The sequence below is a fragment of the Sus scrofa genome, chromosome 1 (assembly GCF_000003025.6).
Source record: "Sus scrofa isolate TJ Tabasco breed Duroc chromosome 1, Sscrofa11.1, whole genome shotgun sequence".
In the NCBI taxonomy this organism is placed as follows: Eukaryota; Metazoa; Chordata; class Mammalia; order Artiodactyla; family Suidae; genus Sus; species Sus scrofa.
The window spans coordinates 183,410,161-183,431,707 of NC_010443.5; the positions used below are offsets into that span (position 1 = coordinate 183,410,161).

Sequence of the window (21,547 nt, forward strand, 5' to 3'; positions counted from 1 at the left end):
GTACCTGGGGATGGGAGTTTCCATCACAGTTCAGTGGTTAATGAGCACAGCCAGACCTAGTATCCATGAGGACTTGGGCTTCTATCAGTGGGTTGGGGATCCAGCGTTGCTGTGAGCTGTGGTGTAGATCACAGATATGGCTTGGATCCTGCACTGCTGTGGCTGTGGTGTAGGCCGGTGGCTGCAGCTCCAATTTCAACCCCCAGCCTGGGAACCTCCATGTGGTGTGGCCCTAAAAATCAAACAAACAAAAAGACACACACAAAAAGTACCTAAGGATGACTATGTTTTATACACATCCTACTTTCATAAAGGAGGGATTTCCCCCCCACTAACATATATATAAACCATATAGTTGAGACATAAAATATGTCAAGGTTATAATATTTATCTAAATTAAGAAAAGCAGAACTCCAAATAAAAGCCTTATGAAAATTTGTAAATGGTTGAACAAGGAATGAATGCAAAAGAACATAGAAACATGAATAGTTCTAGGAACTAGCAAATTTATCTCAAATTCATTTTAATAAACCCAGGAACAATAGAGGGAGGAGAGTTGCATCTAAGCAACACTGGAGTGAGATATTACAATTGTACATTAAATACTTGAGTCTGAACTTTCTGGAGGTGAAGTTAATGATTTGTGTTATTTAGCTTTCACTGACCAATTTAAAAATGTTGTTTTTTGTTTGTTTTTTTTTTGTCTTTTTTTTTTGCTATTTTCTTGGGCCATTCCCACGGCATATGGAGGTTCCCAGGCTAGGGGTCGAATCGGAGCTGTAGCCACCGGCCTACGCCAGAGGCACAGCAACGCAGGATCCGAGCCGCGTCTGTGACCTACACCACAGCTCATGGCAACACCGGATCGTTAACCCACTGAGCAAGGGCAGGGACCGAACCCGCAACCTCATGGTTCCTAGTCGGATTCGTTAACCACTGCACCACGACGGGAACTCCTAAAAATGTTTATAAGTGATCAAAAGATACACTTTTTTCTACTTCAGAATCCTAGTAAATTCAGGAGACAAAGGGAATAAACTTAACCATACCTGTTATTATCCTAGAAAGAGAGCACTTCATTGTTTTTCATAACCTTCAACAGAGTAAAGTAGATGGAATTCAATTAGAAATTCTTTCTCACTCTCATATATAATGTGCATATCTTGGGCAACCCCCCTCCCCAGTCCTACCTCAATAACAAACTGCTTTGAAAACCAAATGACAAGGATTAAAAAATAAGCATGAGGCTTGAGATGAACATAGTTAGACATTTTCTCAACTGAATCATGGGCAACTGTATGCAAGATGGAGTCAGTTGCTGATGGCAGAGGGATGGAGAAACAATTTCAGGAGTAAATGATACAGTCCAGTGTTTCAAACTCTCAATGTGCTTTGGATCCTGTAGAAATCAACTGCTGGCCAAGCCTTCAGTTCATAAAACTGAAAAAAAAAAAAAAATATATATATATATATATATATTGCTAAAGCAATGACATTGACACTATGCAAAACTAGAATCTACTTGCACCTTGGCTAAAAGGTTCAAGGGTTTAGGATGAGGGGTCTTATATTTTGTTAGAAATCAAGTTATTAAAAGTCAAGAGAGCTCAATGAGATCTTTTTTTCAGGAATGTGGTGAAATCTACTGAAAGTTGGACTTAAGAAATTCTCATTAGTAATGTAACACAGCAAATTATTGTTCCATCTTATCTTTTCATCAAATTTCACATTTTTGAAGTAAGCAGTTCTATAGTAAGAACCTACAGTATTATATTTTCTGAATAGTTCTGAGATACATAATAGCATTTATATTCAGTGTTTTTAGACAATATTTTCAAAAGGGAGGAAGGCAGAGACAACTGGAACTTGCTTCAGTTAATATCTTAAGTAAGGTGACAAAGTAATTTCAAATGGTTTTCTCAGTGAGAAAATACTCTAATTCCTTTTTCTAGAATTGACTAAATGATGCATGCCTTGAATTTTTTCTTTATCATTCAAAATTTCCTGTGGTTTTAAAAATTATTAGAGCAATCAAAATTTTTTCCTAAAACAAGCCACTTTTCTTCATTAGTGACCATTGTAGGTTTGACCTGTTTATTTATTCTGACACTAAGTGCTGAAAGCATAGGGAAATGGGACCCTTGGAACCACTCAGGCCACGCTGCTAACCACTCAGCCTACTTTCAGTTAAGTTTTCAAAATTGTGCTAGTCTATTTCAAATGGTTCACCTGAATAACTCTGCATCATTTCTAATTAACAGTCCACCAATTACCCTAAATTCCTCCAGAGGATACTAAGCTACCGTAAGTATTCTCGGGTAATGTAAGGTCACCAACGTTGTTTTTGCATTCTTTTCACTTTAAAAGAACTTATATCTTTTATACAATTTGTTCCCTGTTGAAGCAAAAGAATCATTAAGCACAAACAGTTTGGAGACGTGGGCCTTAAGCTTTTTCTCCTATATTCCCCTTAGGTGACACCATCCTGAGCGCCCCTGTTTGAGTGGCAGGTGACAGCAGGGGCACTGTGAGTCCCTGATCCTGAGGCCCAGAGGAGGTCAGCTGAGGGGCTGTCAAGTATTATGGGCTTGGTGTCCCATTTCTGAAAGAAATTAGCCAACTCCGTTCCCACACACCTGAGGCTTCCTGTACTCCCCTCCTTCCCCCAACAGCTGGGGAAGCCGAAGGGCTTCCATTCCTGAGGGGGCTGAGAAGGCAGCTGATGGGAAGTGTCTGCCCTTCAGCCTGGCTCTGCTCGCCACCCACTCGCACCCCCATTCAGTTCCTCCAAAATGCGGCCCCACGGGGACCTACCTGACTCTGCTCTCCACTCCCACCAAAAACCAAGATCTCAACCCCTCTCACACCCCTCCACCCAGGTGCACTTTCTCCCCGGACTCCAGGGCTCACCGGCTGCTTGACCCCATTTCATTAGAAACGTGCGGATCAGCCTTTGGGCCTCGCGTGCATTACTCAGATCCGGCTGCCTTCGCAGAGCTTCACCTGAGCACGGGTCCCGAGGGCTCAAGAGCTGGATGGGCAGTCAACTCTGGAATGAAGGACCTGAAAGCTTCCATCTGGCCGGGGAGTCCACAGTGCAGCTCCTGCAGCCACCAGGTGCACAGTCCGGTCCCCGGGGCTGGGAGGACGCCCCCTGGCGCCCCCGCCACCGCCTCTGGGAGCTCCCTGAGCAGGGGGGCGCAGAGCCTGTTCGCGGACCTTGACGCCCGGCCAAGGCCGGGTGATCCCTGGGGTCTGCCAGCTCCGCAGCTGCCCTGAGCCCTCTCAGTGTGGCGCTGCCCGGCGGCAACGGGGTGGTGGAACGAAGCACGGTCAAGACAGAAAACAAAGTCAGCAGGTCACCTGGCAGGTTCAGAGCGACTTATGCAACAAAAGTTGGGGAGTGTGTGATGTGGGCTCAGGGCCCACCCTACTCGCCCTCCAACCCCCAACATTCCCCCCCACCACCACCTTGAGCTCCTAGGAAGCCAGTTCCAGTTTAAGGGTTGGGCAGGGGTGGATCCAGCAGCTCCTCTGATGTGGTTACAACTTTGTTGAACTCAAGAGCGATTCTCTCTTCCCATCTTTCTTTGAGTAATAGGAACATTACTTTGGGCAAAAAAGACCCTGGGGGGGGTGGGGGTGAGGAGATGGTAGACTTGATCCAAATGCAACAGCAAGAATCACCCTATAACTTCCATTAGGTATAAGTAGTTGAGAATTATTATTCCAGAATATAAATAACTGAAACCTAAATTAAATCATGACACACATTCCCTCTCTTAGGACTTGAGGACTATACCTTCAAACAGAATTTAAAGAGTTAAAGCTGGCCATAGCTGCTTTTTCATGCTAACATTTGTGGCATTAGGACTATTTTGTTAACTAGGTATATGCAATTCACAGAATTTCACGGTAAATTCCCCAGACCAAATATTTGGCTGAACAAATAAACAACATTATCCATTCCTGAAAATAAGCCAGTAGAAGGTGGTGGAAGGGAGGGCAGCGTGGTTGCTAGAAAGTGACCTGAGCCCAGTCGGGCAGCCACGGAGCTCAGAATTTGCCCTCAGATAATTTGTCCAAGTGCTAGAGATGTGCGAGTTCCTCTTCAGTGACATGGACATTTCAGGAAATCGGGTAAAACAAAAGGAGGCTGCCTGAGGGGAACCCATAATAGCCTTCCCCTAAGTGATTTATTCGACCCCCTTACCATTAATCAAAGGGGCAGCGACCTGGGGGGCTAGCAGAGGGGGAAGTAGCCCTCTTTGCAGGGAGTTGTGGAGAACTGTGGAGTCTTGCTGTCTTTGCCTGGGGCTCTGATCTCCTCTCTCCACCTGCACTCTCCAGGGAGCTGGGGCTTTGGCAACAGCTCCACTTCTCTTTTTATTGGTTTCCACTAAGCTGCTCCTTTCAGAGGATTGTAGAACTTCAGTAATTAAAAACAAAAATGAGTCCTGCTTTATGCACCCCACCCCCAAGAGCACATGGAAGAGCGTGTGTACATGAATGCAGGGGGTGTACACTCAGCACCACCACAGCCACCATCCCTGCCACTCTCACCCACATCCTGACTGACTGAGAATGAATGTCCCATGGCATCCAAAGTCACTCCTTTTCCCCAAACCTAGCCAAGCCCATGCAGAAAAAAAACACATAGAGAAATGAGCCCACACGAGCTAAAATTCCAGGGTGTAATTTAGTTGCTGGTGGCAAGTAAGAAAAAAGCAAAGGTCTCTCCTCTGGTCTCCTTAGCCCCTATATCCATGTCATTCCAGCAAGCCATTTCTCTCCCTCTCTGCAGCCCTTAACTGAGGGAGACTGCTCAAGCATAGCTGAATTTTCCTTTTTCACTTTGGCCAAAAACTGAGCTTTCTCCTTGAAGAAACCCTGGCTCAGAACATCACCTCCACCAGGTCTATCACTTTCTGCCCAGTTCCAGGGAAGCAGGGAGGGGGTGGCACAGAGATGCAAGGAGGGTTGGTGTTTGACTGGAGAGGTTCTATACAGTAGAAGGAACACTCTCAGGAGCCCACTGGGAAATTCAGACCCTTAAAGATTGGACCCCACTGCCACCACCTCGCCCCCCCACCCAGCTCAATCTCTTGGAATGCTGAACTCAATGAAAGCCTTCATCTGGGGAATAGGAGACAAGGGGGAAAAGTTCTGAAACACTGGAGAATTCCACCATGTGATAAAATATCGGTCACCAAAAGTAAGGCAATTTGTTTTATTGGATAGAACCCACTTCTCAAAAAAAAAAAAAAAAAAAAAAAGACAAAAAAACCCCCACAACCCTCCTGTTTAAAAAACACACGTATATACACACACGTTAATATGTGAGTGTGCAAATTACCTTTGGTTTGAAAGTGCAACACGAGTACCTGTAATAACTAGAGACAGTCCAGGGTATCTTAAAAGCAGAGGTGGGAACCATTGCCCTGGAGTTGAGACTCAGCCATCACACTTTGCTGGGACACACCCCTAACAGGTGAACAAAACCAGAGGGTGTATAAGAAGGCCCAAACTGACTCTTTAATCTGGCCTACTCCTTTCATCCCAGTTTCTCCAAGGCATGTGTCATCCAGATGGGAGAGGATGCTGCATCCTTGTCCTTGTTAACATTAAATAGAAATGGAAAAACAATTCATCCTGGCAATTACCATCCTCCACCATCAGTTTACTTCCTGTTCCTCCAACTTAACCACCTCCAGTTTCCACCCTCTGACTTCCATCATGCCCCCAGCCCCACATTAAAGAAAAAGATCTCCTCCAACAGAGATGGGGCAGAAGGAAGAAAGAAAGGATTAAAGAGAAAAGGAACATAGTTTACCTTTAAAATAATGACTCATTTTATTTTTTAATATGTAGTTATAAATATATTTTGTCAAAATATATGATCAATATGGTCAAAACATTTGCACATAAAGTCATAAATAAGGTCAAGGTGAATGTTTAGGGTTTTTTCCTTTTTTTTTTTTTTTTCTTAAAGATAAAAGTCCAGCTATAAGGAAGCGGTCTGTGTAGTGTGTGAGTGAGTAGTGGATGGGGTGTGTGTGTGTGTGTGTCTGTCTGTCTCTCCCCACGGAAGGCCTGATTCAGCGGCAACCACATCCCTCTACTACCATCTCCTGATAATTTTTCAGTACCACCTTGTCATACTCATCCAGGTATAGCATGGAGATGGCACTCAGTTCGGTGGGAACACAACAGGCTTTGGGGATACTGGAATTAACAGAGTTGACCAGGGTCTGAACGATGGCATGATTGGTTGAGTTGAGGTGGTCAGCCAGTGGAAAGGGGCAGTCCCCATGGCAGTAGAAGGCCTGGTAGCCTGGTGGAGCCACAATCCAGTCATTCCAGCCCACGTCACTGAAGTCCACATAGAGCGAGTGGCGCCGGCAGTTCTTATTCTTCTTCCGAGCCCTCTGTGGGTGATGCTTGGGGCTACGCTTGGCCCTCCGGCGTCGGGTCAAGGCATGTCCCCGGCCATCATGGCCAAATGTGACCAGGAGGGGCCGGAGCTGGGCCCAGTCCCCACTCCCTTGAGGTAACGATCGGCTAATCCTGACATGCTGGCCCTGGTGGGTCCGTGTCTGATGGAGGTGGGTCACCTCAATGGCCAGCCCATAGTTTGGCTGCTTCTCCCGGGTCCAGCGAAGGACCGCAGGGCTCACATCAAAAGTTTCCCACCGTGTCACATTGTGGTGGACCAGTCTCGTGTCCAGTAGTCGTGTGATGAGGTGTCCAGGCACCACTTCTGGTGGGGGCTTCATAACCTCATAAATGTTTATACGATGGAAGCCCTGCTCCCAGTCAGGGCCCTGGTCCACCTGCTCCCGGAAGAGTCGAAGCTCTGCGGATGAGATCACCTCGTTCTCTGGGATGCTGCTGAGGTTAAAGAGGAAACGAAAAGCAGAGTTTTCGCTGGTCCCTGGGATGTTCTCCAGATGTTCTAGGCACAGTTGGGGAGGAAAAAGAAAAGAGAAAAGAAAAAAAAGCCCATGAGCTTTTTGAGAGACTGAAAAGTCAAGAAACAGCTAAGAGCTGGGTGATGAGTGGGGAACTCTGCTTATACAGTGGAAGCCTACTAGGGGGAAATAAACATACCTTTTAATTTGAAAGAGCAGATCAATGGGGCAGCTAGCAAACTAGTGAAGCTTAGATAGCATTCAGCAGGCACCAAAGACAATCTCCCAACCTCCTTTATATGTCTAATAATTTCCATGTGTCAACTCCTTACTCCACCACCATAAGACTCCCCTTTTAAAGCCCTCCTGGCTTTGTGTACACAGTTTTCTTTACAAGTGGTTGTAAAGAAAAAGAGGGGCCAACAGAGTAGAGGCAGGAGGGAACATGCACACAACCACCCTCTCCCTCTTCTTCCACTTTCGAGTATGTTACCAAACATTTCCCCAGTGATCTTTGGAAACACAGAGCATGCCTTGTTGATCATGTTACAGAGAGGGAAATAAACTCCAACACAGTAATGATGCTGGTGGATTAATAACTCAGATTTACTTTGGAAAAGAAACATCCGCTAGGAAACATTCAGATCAGATTACAAGGCCCCTATTGAATAAACCTGACAAACACACAGCTGTAATATTAAATTCAGTAGGTGCTTTGGAAAAAAAAATGCGCAGAAAATCTGGCATAAAAGGCTTTGATATCACAGAAGCACACCTCTGGGGCTAGCCAGAGACTTGAGCGGTGTCATTCTCCTCCCAAACCCCTCCCCTCCGTCTCCAAAAAATAAACTGGGCCACAGCTCTGAAAATCCTTGGAGGTGAGCAGCTCGGTTCCCTAGCCTCCTGATCTGGGGCTTTGATGTAACCTGAACTCCTCTCCCCCAGAGCTGCCCTACCGGCCCTCCACAGCCCAGACCCTGAGCTGGGACTGACCTTCGTGGTGGAAGCTTCTCACGGTGTTGGCCCGACTGGCAGGGCGCTCGGGATACTCGAGACCAACGCTGTGGGTCTGCTCTTCCTCCTCCTCCTCTCCAGACTGAAGCCGGTAAAGATCCCGCATGTAATCTGGGATGACGGCGCTCTTGCTAGGCTGCGGGCGGCGACGCAGCCCGAACATCTGCAGAAGTGTAGCCTCGAAGTCCCGAAGGAGCTCATGGCTCTGCCCTGAGCGGCGTCCTCCCGCGTGGCCCTGAATCTCGGCGACTTTTTTCTTCCCCGTCTCAGGTATCAAACTAGCATGGCTCGCGCCTCCTAGCAGGACTTGGCATAATAAAACGACCATCAGCATTCGGTTACCAGGAATCATGGTGTCTCTAGGGAGGGGGAGGAGGTGGAAGGTTAAAGAATAAATAAACACCAATAACTAGAGAAAAATAGAGATGTCTCAGCAAACTCATACAGGGCTAGACAGAGAGGGTCAAGATGTAAAACAGGTCAGAAAGATCAAGTTTGTGTCTTCCCCCTCACACACACCCCACCACCAGCTGCAGCCATGCGCGGCCTGAAAGTAGGAATTGCCCTGTAATTACTTGGTCTAACTTGTTTACAGTCAAATAACCCCAAATCAGATAGCCTCCATCCTGTTAATCTTTTTTTGTCCCAACTGCTATCTGAGCCATGATCTCAGCTTGGCTTTTTCAAGGATAAACAGTTAACATTGAGGAGGTAAAAAAGGATGGGGGAGGGAGAATTAAAATACCATCTCTCTACTCTCCACTTCAGACCTTCAGTCTCTCCCCCCCCTTCCTCCACCCCCCTTCTTCCTCCGCCCTCCGAGCCGACTTCCACAACTTCCAGCTGGTTCGGAGCAGGAGGGAGGGAAAACAGAGAAGCAGGGGCAGGGCGAAGACACCCGGCGGCTGGGTCTGGAAGGTTTATTTTACGGGGGCTGATGAATTTGAAATGCCCAGCAAAAAGCGTTTGATTGAGCCCGCTCACTCACTCCCAGAGAAGGGTGTGTGGGGGGGATGATTCCAAGAGCGACGTCTGAGTTTGACAAGCAGCTGGGAATATGCCACGGGGGCACTGGGTGATCCGCAGTCAAGTGGGAGAAGGGGATGGTAAGCACCCCTGGCTGCGGACTTTTCTTTTTTGCCCCCTTTCGCTCTCCTTCCTTGCAACGCACAGATCAGGAAGAGAGTGGAGCAAGCAGCACTTTAAATAGAACCGGTACGCTCAGAGCGCAGCGGCTGCGGCGCCAAGAAGAAAGCGACAGCGCTGCCAGAAAGCGGAGTGTGGACTCTGGAAGGCAGGTCCGACGGGAGGGACACAAGGCGAGCACGGGTGGGGAGGGCAGAGTGAATTCCCGGGAAGAGGGAAGGAAGAGGTGTCTACTCACTGACAGAAAACAAGGCATATAATAACAGTCCATGATTCTTGACAGCCAATCTTGAACAAACTTGCTGGAAAGGCTCAGAGGAGCTGCGGCAGTGCGTTGCTCTGGATGGCACTACAGAATGGCTCCTAAAATGAATATTTGAATATAATGAGACTGGCGCAGGCTGACTCTGTTTTTCTTCCAGCCCCTCTGAGTCACGTGAATGCAAAGACTCCGCCCCGCGCACCGAAGCGTCCGCCTTCCCCGCAGTGGACCCGCCCCATCTCCGCCCCGCCCCCTCTCTGAGAGGCCAGCCTCCCCGCCTGCTGCCCCAACCACCAGCGTCCGGGAGGAGCTCCCGGCCGAGTCCTCAGCTGGTCCCCGGGTGCAGCTGGCGGAGGACGTGGTCCTCGCCTCTACCTGCAGCCTCCGTCGTGTCGGCCTGATCCCTCCCGCCAGCTGCCTTAGGCGAGAGGATCTGGGGAGCACGGTAGGGGCTTCGCCTTTCAGTGTGAGCCTGGCTCAAGTTGGGCCGGGATTTGGGGGCGGCGGAGTCTCAGCAGCTGAAAGCCGCACCACCCAGGGTCGTTTAAAAAGAAAAGCACTGAAAGACAGATATACACGTGCCGCGCGCACCCACCCCTCTTTCTCCCCAGGATCTCCGAGAGGCCAAAAATTGCTCCCAGCTACAGTCACCCCCTGGCGAACTTCTGCGAGTGTTTAGAGGAATTGAGCAGCCTCTTTAGCTCCCGACCAAAAGCTGAGGACCTGTCATAAGTGGTCGGAGGGGTAGATGGTCAGGCGGTGACCAGTGTGGGAACGTGGTAAGGGAATGGCCGCTGGGCTCTTTCCTCCGGTTCCTTTACGGAGAGAATCTCCACACCACGGCGTGCCCACCGAGCAAAGTAAATCCCCAAAGAAAGCGGTCCTGAGGCCCTTAAAGGCGGAGGGGCGGACTCAAAAGAGAGGCGTCTCCTCGGAAGGGCTCAACACTTGTTTCAGGTCTCCAAGTCTCAGAGGTTTTACAACTCCCGAGCCAGGGCAGAAAGGAAATCACAATGGGTTCCCAGGAGTCCAGAAAACCGTGAACAGCTTTCGGCCTACGCTCGATCTCTGCGTCTGTCTTTCCCCCCACCCCCACCCCAGCTCGTCTTTTTTAAACCACTACTCCTCTCCCGCCACTTCCTCCCCCCCCTTCCTCCTTTGCACCAGCTTCAGAATCTCAGCAAATGCTTCAAGAATTTTACCAACCCACCGCTCAAGGTATTACTGTGATATCCCGACTCTATCCAAAGATGCTGCATGCGTGGATCACTCAATACAGGGTCCTTTCCGAAACCGTGACCCTCGAAACTGAATCTGCCCGGCCTGCGCAGGGGTCACAGTCGCGCGATCCCGGCTGCACAGCACACTGTACCCTGCCGCCCTTTCCTAAGCCTGTTCCCAGTTTCTGCCTTGGGTCTATTCAGAGCTCGAAGGCTCAGGTTCCCGGCCTCACCCAGCAAAACTCGGTTTTATCTTGGGGGCACTTGCAGGAGGGCCTGGAAGAAGTGTGAAGGATCAAACGCTTAGCCCTCCCTCCCGGCCGCGGTTGTCCCGCGCGGCCCTACCCGTCGCTGGCCTGGGTGTGCGCGGGCGCCCCTGCGCGACGATCCTTGCCCGCCCAGAGCTGCCGCCTTTTGAGCGCCTTTAAGTTTTCCCGCTACCGCGCCACCGCTGAGGCTGACTGCGAACGGGTGGGAAGAGCAAAGAGTTTCGTTGAGACGCCTGGAACCCTTAAAATGCACCGGGGTGGGGGGGAAAGCTCCAGAGATGGGAGAAGCAGAGAAGGGCAGCTCCCCGCGGGCGAAGGACAGTGGAAGGGGCGGGCGCCCGCAGTTCCTGGACAATCCTCCGACCCTAGAAATCCCAGGGCTACGGCGGGAGCGCGCTGCGCTAAAACTCAGAGGCGAGGGAAGAGCGGGTTGTTTCAATTTCGGACTCAATAGGATTCGTCTCTAATCACATTTTTTTTTAATTAAAAAAAAAGCTGAAAAGCACTTTCGTCTCCAGCTTTTTTCTTTCTCTCTCTTTCTTTCTTTTTTTTTTTTTTTTTTTTTTTGAGGGGTGGAGATGCAACTCATGGCGACTGTCCTTCACTTCCCTACGAGTTTTCTCCCAACGCCAAAATTTGTTCAGAGGTGACCTCAGTTTACCGAATCTGTTTTTCGGGGTTTTAACATCTCAAAAAGCCTTGAGCTCACAAAACGCGATCCTCAGAAACCTACCACGAAATCGGTGCCCGGGAAGCGTCTGAGGCCATGGGGATGGGTCCGCAAAGATTCGTGAATCCCGGTACCCTTTCGAGTTGGTTTTGGGGCCGGGAGGGTCAGTAAGAGCCACGAGTCCACGACGCATCTCCCCAGTGCCTCCCCAAAGGACACGACACCTCAAGAAGCCGCGTACCCAGAGCAGCTAGCATCCTGGCCTCCCTACAGCCACTACCCGGTGAAATGATAGAGGAGAGGCTCCTTGGATGCCGCCAAGTCCAAGATAATAAATAGCTCATGGAGAAGAAGCGTCGGGCAGCGGCAGTTCGCCAGCTCTCAGGGGTTTTCGCCGGCTGAGTGCCGGGTCGGGTGACACTCCCCTAGACGCAGCCCCTCCTGCAGCGCACGCACGCCCCAGAAGCAGAACTGCGCTCCCCACTGCAGAACCAGCCTTAGTTAGGTGTACTCTCGCCGCCCATCAGCCCCCTCACTCTCTCTGGATCTCAGAGCCGTCACTCCCCCTTCGCTCCCGGCCCTTTCCGTCCTGGGATTGCCAAAGCTAGTCCAAGGGCGACGTGTTCCGCTCAAGACCCCACAGTCTTTCCCAACGATCTCCAACTAAAGGCTTCTATTCTCCCCTTCTCTCCTGCCATGAACCTACCAAAGGTGGTAATCGCCCCGGGCCACCGGACGGGAAAAGTGGTCCGGGTAGAGGCTGTAGCATATACGGAAATGTCTCTCAGCGCCAGCATCCCTACCTCTAGCAACACCGCTAGGAAGGGAAAAAGGGGGCCACCTTTTGCCACAGCCAGAGCCACCCTCTCCCCCCTCCCAAGGATGCGCCTCAGCCCCTTGCCAGGTAGCTTTGCTCACCATAGGTCCCTGCGGTAGCGGGCTCCCCAGTTGCAGTTCCTGGAGACCTCTGAACGGCTGCAGTGAACCTGGGCGAGGGCCGGGAACTGGGGCGCAGCAGGCTCGAGAAGGCGCCGACGGGAATCCCATCAGGGAGAAAGGCGAGACAGCCGGGATCAGCAGCAGTGTGGCAGGCTCCCTTCCCTCGGCTGGGATGCCTAACTCACCTAGCTTCCGGGCAGAGCTCCACTCCCTTTACCTCCCTCCCTCCTCCTCTGCCCTCTTGCATCTTCTTCCTCCTCTTTCCCTCTCCCTTTCTTTCTTTCCTTCCTCCTCCTCTTCTTCTCCAGCAGCCCCTCCCTTCTTCCCTCCTCCCTCGCTGGTCTCTCTTTCTGGGATGGGAGCCCCGCCCACATCCTCCCATCCAGCCGCCGGGGCCTCGCCTCGCAGGCCCTGGTCCCGGAAACCCGGGCAGCGCCCGAGTCCCCAGCTGCCGCCCGGGCTGGGACGCCGCTGCCTCCCGCACGGGTAAGCTGCCGGGGCTCACCTGGAGACCACGTGCAGAGGTACTAGAAAGCATGCACCGACTAGTCGCCTTACCTTCCAAAAATACCCATGGGAGTCTGGGCTTCCCTGAGTTTAGAGTAACTGCTGCCCAAACTGATGATTAAAACACTGAGTAATCACCATTTACCCCGAGTAATTAGAGATAATGAAACACCTCTAAAATCAGGTTATGGAGAAAGGAGCTGTTGGATTGGTTTAAAGGGAGGCTTTCAATAAACTGTTAAAAGGATTTCCAAATGTTGAGAAACAGGCTGTGCTCAGAGCTTGTGCACCTAAAAGAGGTACCTCTTTGGCTATTAAAAGATGACTTCCTTCCAAAACATTTCTTAAAATGCTTCTTGTGGAAAACCTTGGTGATGACCCCCAGAAAGCCCCAATAAACAGCCTGGTTTATTCCGCCCCTCCAGAACTCTTTTGAGGGACAAGGTGGCTTGGAGACAGGCTGGGGCCAAGTTTTTACAATTTATAACTCAGAAGTTCTCTTAAGAAAAACAGCCACAGCAGTTATTTTTTGTTGTTGTTGATTTCTATTGTTTATCTGTGGTGCACCTAGGAATCCTTAACCACAGCAAACTGAGGTCTAAGGAGGTGACAACCACAGAGGCAACAACCTTTTTGGCCACAAGGACACAAGAAAAGATACCCTTTGGTCTGTTTTTAAAGGAAGAAGGGGAATGAGAAGTTGGCCCTTTCCTCCAAGAAAGTGCTATTAATCATATTAGCAGGAAGGTGGAATATGCGGCTTTAAAACCTTCCCAAATAGGAGCTAATTCACACAGTGCCTCTGATGGGGCAGGGAAGAGGATATCGATATCATTTCTCTGTTCTACAGACACTGAAAGGGAAGGACAGCCAGGTTGAAGGGAATTGCCCAGACCCCTGAAGTAAATCGCAGCCTCTGCTCTGGAATCCTGAGCTACTTACCTGCAGGACAGGGCTGAGGGTCACCACCCTGAGCTCCAGGTAGCAGGGGAAGTGCTAAAAGATGGAGCATTTTCTTTTCTTTTTTCTTTTTTTTTTTTTTAATGAGAGTTGCAATGTTTATTTTAGGTTCTCTTGGGGTTTGTTTGTTTTTTCTTTTTCCCCACACGGGCAGGACGTGGGAATTCCTGGGCCAGGGATCGAACCTACGACACAGAGCAGCAACCAGAGCCACAGAGGTGAGAATGCAGGAGCCTCAACCTGCTAGAACATCAGAGAAGTCCCAAGATGGAGCATTTTCTGTGCTGGATTTCTTTTTCTGTGGATAGATATTACATGTCACTGTCTCAAGCACAGCATGTAGGTCCTTACCTAAAAAGATACTGGTCCAGGACAGCTCCTCTATAAAAACTTCACCTTCAAACAGCTCCAATATTCAGAAAACAGGAACTACTTCCTGTGCAGAACACAGTTTACAAAGGGTGGCAAGTGCATGAGCTCAGAAACAACTGTGAGAGCAGGGCCACAGTCTCCTGCCATCTTTTCCAAGTCAGGCCTGTGAGGTCTTTTAGCCAAATAATACATCAAACAAGAGAAAAGCTGACTAGCTTTGGGAAAGTCCTTTAATTCCCATGAGCCTCAGTTTTCTCATCTGTAGAATAAAAGAATTAGGCCATGACCCTTTCAATTTGAAAATGATTTAAATTTTTAATTGAAATTTTATTAAACATTGACTTTGTTTCATTTAAATCACCTCTGAGCCCACCTCCTCTAAGAACCTCTGATTAAAAAGGGCAGGGCAAACCCACCACCCTGAAAGGAAGACTGACAACACACCCCTCTAGCTTCCAACGTAATCAAAATTACATTACTCATTAATAACAACAATTATCTATGTCCATTCTGGGGCACGAAGCAGTGTGCTCCTTAAGAAAGGAGTAAGGACAGATTAAATGTTCACCAGCCCCCCTAAAGCAATCACTATTGTTTTAATCATTAACAGAATGTGTTCCTTAATATTTAAACTTGAAAACAAGAGTAATAGGCTGTGCTTAAAAGCAGGGGTTTATTTTATTTTATTTTAAAGCACCAGATAATAGGGTTTTTTTTCTCCTTTTTTAAACCCAAATGTTTTTTATCTCATTTTGCGGAAGCCCAAATACTAAAGTGGTCATTGGCCCACCCATGAGTCTGTGCAGCTCATAGTCCAGGAGTTTCTAATTAAGCCATCTGACATACCTGGTTGAGACCCTGATATGAATCTTTAGATGCGTTTGGAGGGAATTCAGCTTCAGCTCTCTTAGGACAGCTATATTTCTAGCCCACATTTTAGATGGGTGCAAACCACCTATTATCAACTCACTTTATCACTCTTCTGTTTCCCCTCTCATGCCAAAGAAGAAATCACTTGTTGGTTAGAGAGCTAACATCGATCACAGCCTAGTGATCTGAGTTGGTGAAGGCAATCAGCCCAGTTTTTTCCCCATTTCAAGCTTACCTGGGAATCTTGGTGTTTTTATAGATTATAATATGAATGGATCAAATACAAGTCTACCCTTAAAGTATATAAATTAAGAGGGGAAATCCATCATCATTCAAGAGCAGCTACTGCTCCCCTGCTGCTACTGTTGAAGGAAAGGCACTCATTTGTTGAGCTTTTCCTGAAGAACATCAGGGAAGGGTGGCTGGACAGTGAGCTCTTAGAAAAGCCTTTCTCAGTGTATGTTTGGAGGACCATAAGCTTCAGAACAGTGCTAGAGGTGGTGGAAAAATGCAGATTTCTTGTCCCGGATGCCTGAGATCTGGACCCAGAAATCTACTTATTTCACGAGGTTCCCTAATGATTCAGAGCACACTAAAGCTTGAGAACTACTGTTTTAAAAGTTATTTCACTTATGTTTTCAGGGATGATAGATACCACTGAAAGGCTGACACTCAGAAATTATTAAACAGGCAAGGAATATGCTTGGCTTGTGCTTTGCAAACTGTTAAATATGGTAATTACAGTATTACTACATCCAGAACACACCAAATAGGTCTTTGCAAGTGAAAAGACCTCTAATTCTATAGCTATGGTAGTCCTTGTTCTGGGTCCTCTAACCTTCTTTCTCAATTAAGTGTCTGTTGAAGCTATGGAAGGGTACTTGGGAGAAATTCCCAGCATCATTGCTGACTTTTTTTTTTTTTTCTTTTTTGGCTGTGCCTGCAGCATATGGAAGTTCTAAGCCAAGGATAGAACCTGCATCACAGCAGTGACTCATGGGATCCTGAGAAAGAGGAAGCAGCTCAATTTCCTATCGTAAAAGGTGTGATGTACCAGATTTCTCACAGGTCTTTCTCAGGCCCAAGATCAGGAAACAATATATCTACTAGTTAAAATCACAGCCAAACGGCTTAACCTCCAGTCTTCTTTTACTCATTTAAAATCAGAGAAAAATAATTTCTATTTCATAATATTCTTATAAGCATTAAATGAATTGATGTAATAAAATGGCAAGGGCAGAAGTACTCAATAAATATTGACTATTAGTATGCAACCATAATGATTATATGAGCAAAGCAGGTGAAAAGCCACCCTGGTATTGAGTTTTATTTATAGTTAGAAACTTTTTAAAGGAAAAGGTTATCTCTCTCATTGATTTTGTAATCACTGGTACTGCACATCTGTCAGGTGGTGACTGAATAAAGGCTCTTTACATGAATCTGCATTCATTCATGAGTTAACATTCATTATGATTTATCTGTACAGATTTGACCCAGGAACATACCTCTGCCAAGATAACTGATATCTGTCAAAGTAGATAGTCATAACTACTGAGAACAAGGAAATAATAGAATAGATGACATATCCAAAGCATTTTCCATCTCTGATTTTTCTCATCCCCAACACCTTTCACTTTTAATAATTTTTCCCTACATGTCTTGCTAAAATGTAAACCCATTTCCTTTTATTTGGACTGCAGAAGAAATTTAAACCTGATTGCAAGATTTTCCTTCTCCAAACATTGGAGACTGCTGCCAACTCTTGATATACCTCATTCAAAGAAAATAATACTGCTTCTAATATTTTTATCATGAGTAAGATAAAATGTAATACTACTTCAGTTATTTATGCCTTACATTGTTATCTGCTACTTTCTGGAATATGCGTTTTTTAAAAATCCTTCAAAACAGACCAAAAATGGCCTGAGAACTCTAATGAAGACTCCAGAGAGCTCAGACAGATGAAGACTTTTATGTCTTAACATGTTTAACATGTGGAAGACAGAGCATGGATACTGAAATTCTTCTCTTTCCAAGGAAGGGTTATGACAAAGAAGATGGGATTCGCACACAGTGAAGGCTATTTGGCTGCTCTGTTTTGGGCTTCCTTTGCTAAAAAATGGTCAGCTGCACCCATCTAACTCTACAGCAGGGATGCTGTTTGGAAGTAAATAATTATGGAATGTAGCAAGAGAGTTAAAATGTTGGAATGTCTTCATTTTCAGCACAAACATTCTTCTTTTCCTCTCTGTGTTGTACATGAACAGTGTGACCTGGATAAAATGCAGTTTCACTGTGGGATGAATTTTGGAAGCAAGAGCAGGGTCCTGCATGGACATCAGGTTGTACATGAGTTGTGGTTTCCCAACCAGATGTCAACTGGGTAATACCATCCAACGGTCTCTCCTCAGTGCATTCTAACATCTTTTAGTCTTTTTCAAGGAAAGCTTTGTCCATCGGGGTATGTGAGTCAAGAAATTTTTATTGTATAAATAAAATAAATGATTTTGCAAATAGCCTAAATATTTCAAGGTCCTTGGGGAGGGCATCCTCTTCACCAATGTCCTCTTCAAGAATAAAAGTATATTATCTGTAATCTCCCCAGGGATTATGTATAGATGTAATATACAATGCTTGTTGATGTTTATTTTGTGAAAATCCAAACTGTATACATGAGATTTGTGCACTTTTATATTTGTGTTATATTACAATGAGAGTTTACTAAAAATAGTCTATTGAAATGACTTTTTTTTATAGTTTCTTTGTCACTTAAAGCTTACTAGCAAGAGACAATCAGGTAACCAAGGGGTTGGACAGGGCAAAAGTAGAAGCAGCGCAATTTGTAGTTCCCATGGCAGCCACAGCAAGGATGAAACAGACCTATGGCTTCAGGGGATCCACTCTGGGGCCTTCCAAAGAAAAGCGCTTTTCTCCAGCAGGAGAAAGGGAACAGCTGGGCCAGAAGAGAAGCTCCTGAAGGCATCTGCACTTTACACAGCTCTTTCCCTCCTTCACGTCCCTGGCTGAGAGGCTTGGACTGGGCAAAGCAAAGCATCCGTCTGGGGGGGGGGGCGGGAGTGAGGGACACCAGAAGCTTATTTCTTAGGATAAAAATGCACTAGGCCCAAAGGAGAGGTAGCAGCTTCAGAGGAAGAAACAGGGTCCATCCCCAGATTACTGGAGCCCCGGCTTGGGTGATTCTGCTGGGGACTAGCAGAGTGTGGGGGGAGAGGCAGCGGGAAGGGGGCCGACCTGGGGAGCAGCAGGACACAGCCGCTCTCTCCTCCCACGGGTGGAGAAGGAGATGCCGGTACTAGAGGTTCCAAGCCACGTTCTCCGCCCCCCGCCGCCTCCTCAATGCCCAGCCAGCCCCAGCGCCTACCCTCTCCTTGGTAGCCAGCGGCAGAGATCTCACTCCAGCTCCCCTTCCCGTGTCCTCTTGGGGCAGACTCCGGGGAGGGGAGGGCTGCCACCCTGAGGACCTCTGCGCGCGTCCCGGGATCGGGAGGTTGCGGTGCTCGGGCGGTGCGGACGCCCCTGCAAGCCGCGCGGGTGGAGACTGGCCCACTTTTTTTTTTTTTAACCTCGGCGTCTACACCTCCCTACCTGCAAGAGCTCGCCCCAATATCAGACTCGTTTTGCAGGATTTGTGTCCCAGGTGGCTAATCTGACCCACACTTGAATAAACAGCGAACACCCGAGCAAACGGGGCAAGCCATCCTCACGAACTTCCATTGAGCCCCTCGGGAGGCTCCGAGACGCCCCTAACAGTTTTCACTTCTCTTTTGTCTCCCTAGACTTGGAGACTACGGGCCATTCCTGCAGGAGAGAGGGAGGGAAGAAGGGAAGGGGTAAGGGAAGAAGGCAAACAGGGAGGAGAGGTGGGAGGGAGGGAGGAAAGTAGGTAGGTAGGTTGGTCGGAACCTAAGGCAGTTCCTCAGCCCATTTTGCTCCTCCTCCCTGCAGTTCCCTGCTTGCTTCGCCCCCGCCCCTTAGATCTGCTGGGGCACAGGGGACCCGGGTTCCGAATATACTCACAAAAATTGTTAAATTTGGATAGTCTATATCGAGCTTCCCTCTCCAGCTAGCCATCACTACAGCTTCCTTCTTATGACAGGTCGCCCAGGCAGCAGTCTGTTTTCCCCTCAGGTAAGGAAAACAGTGTGCTTCCCCAGGTATCTGGGCTCAAGGGGTCTGCTCTTACTACTTGCCAAGCCTAGCAGCGGTACTAGAAAACTTATGCAACACTGGAGAGGTAAAGTTTCTAGGGCTTGGGGGAGGAGGAGGAGCCAGGATCTGACATTGTGAAGGCCATCAGGAGCTGTAAGGTTGCTGGAAGGGAATTCAGGTAATCTTTGGTGGAGCAGTAGGTCATTACCAAACAACCTATGTGGCCCTAGCTTTTCCAGGAGGAGTTACAAATGAAACAGTAAAGTGACTCTTACTCAGTGCAAAGGAATGGCAGGCTGAATTTTGAAGCTTTTGTCTCAGAAATTCTTTCTTTGCTTCTTATGCATTAGGATGTCAACCACAGGTAATGGGTAAATATGTCCTCAGTTTGCACCAAAATGTTCTGCCTCTCCCATGTCCACTCCTGTATCTGACTAGATCTTTAGCTAGAACCTGAGGAGTTTGGATAGTCCGGTTTTACTTTCCCAGCTTTAGACAGAATCCAGAAAAAAAAAAAAAAAAATGGGGATAGAAACTGAGAGACTGAAAAATGAAAGATTTTAAGGGGAATATAAAAGTGAATGCTAGCTTTCTTTGTAGTATTTATATTAAATACCAATCTCTTTAAACTAGAGATTCTTAAGCCTGCTATGTGGCCTCATTAAAGATTTCTAGATGGACTTTAGGGGATCTGTAAAAACCACAAAATTTATGTGCATAATTTGGGGGTGAATGTAAAAGTGCATGGAAGGAAGAATAATTTCATCAAATTTTCAAAGGGATTTAGGATCCAGGAAAGACTAAAAACCTTTAGACTATGATGTATGCAGTAAATTTTTTTATTGGGATAATGTCCCCAAGTTGCACACACACAAACCTTTACTCAATGGTGCACAGCTTTCACACCCAAGAGTAAAATGTTCTTAACTGAGGCAAGAGAAATGACTCTCCATTTAGAGCCAACACATACAGGGGAAAGGTCCCTGGCGGAAGAGCAGAAGTGTTATCTGGAACCCAGTTCTCTGCTCTGCCCCATGTTAGCTGGACCCACCACCTACTCTTGAGATTCTTAATATGTAGATCAAATGCTGGAGTATATGTGAAACTAATTTACAGATCACAAAATATATGGCTAGTGGCATTAATGAAAATAAATGCTGATGGGTTTCTACATGCTAGTTATAATTAGATGAACAATTATTTAATTATGAGTATTTGCATATTTTCTTCAACTATAAACGTATAAGAAAAATCAACACACTTTAGATTCCTGACCATAGGCAAGGAAGTCAAGTTTCATTATCTCATTTAAATTTTGAAACAATGTACAGTTTATATATTACAGTTATTTGTTTCCCACTAGCCTCCCCCCCACCCCTTTAAACACTTGAAGAGAGGCTTGGAGAGGTTAAGTAAATTGCCGAAGGCCACCTAGCCAACAAACATCAGATTTCAACTCCAGGTGAGGTCCCTGCTTTAGAGAGGGGATACTGGAAAAAGCGAAATCTTCCCAGATTTAGGTAAATGTAATTCCCATGGTACTTGTGCATTTTGTACAAAAGCATAAGAGTTTGAAATGGAGCAGCCACACTTGGGACGGTGTCTTTTCATATACTCTTTGTTGGAAAATTGTCCTTAACCCATTCACTTCCTTTTCATTTCCTCCTCAGTAAGGTTCACCAGCATCTTAATAGAAACACATAGTTCCTTATTAGTGGCATCTGTGCTTCAGCTAATTAAGCAGCCTTAGAAGAGAAAGACCACCTCTACCCTCCTCTCCTGAACCCCTTCCAGTAACCCTTTGCCATAAAAGAACTCTGGGCAGCTAACAGATGGAAAAACTGAGACACAACCCCGAAAAACAGTTAAATATCTCACCCATGGGGAATTAGCAAGAACATAATTCTTTTTTTTTTTTTTTTTTTTGTCTATACCGTCAAGTTAAAGAGCTGATGAAGACAAAATAGATTCATTTTGCTTTCCCCTGAGTTAATGGCACATTAAAAGAACTACTGGAGTTCCCATCGTGGTGCAGTGGTTAACGAATCCTACTAGGAACCATGAGGTTGCAGGTTCGATCCCTGGCCTCAGTGGGTTAAGGATCCAGCGTTGCCGTGAGCTGTGGTGTAGGTCACAGATGTGGCTCAGACCCCATGTTGCTGTGGCTGTGGTGTAAGCCGGCAGCAACAGCTCCTATTCAACCCCTAGCTTGGGAACCTCCAAATGCAATGGGAGTG

At 47.2% G+C, this 21,547-nt stretch overlaps 1 protein-coding gene across 5 annotated transcripts; it reads right to left on the minus strand.

The window, feature by feature from the left end:
- Positions 5,829 to 12,728, minus strand: BMP4 (bone morphogenetic protein 4). Of its 5 annotated transcripts, none has more exons than XM_005659968.2 (4): positions 12,411 to 12,724; positions 9,310 to 9,434; positions 7,905 to 8,284; positions 5,829 to 6,955 (listed from the first exon to the last, which is right to left on the minus strand). In XM_005659968.2, exons 3-4 carry the CDS (start codon positions 8,275 to 8,277, stop codon positions 6,099 to 6,101), a joined length of 1,230 nt encoding a protein of 409 aa, XP_005660025.1. In that variant the 5' UTR covers positions 8,278 to 8,284; positions 9,310 to 9,434; positions 12,411 to 12,724; the 3' UTR covers positions 5,829 to 6,098.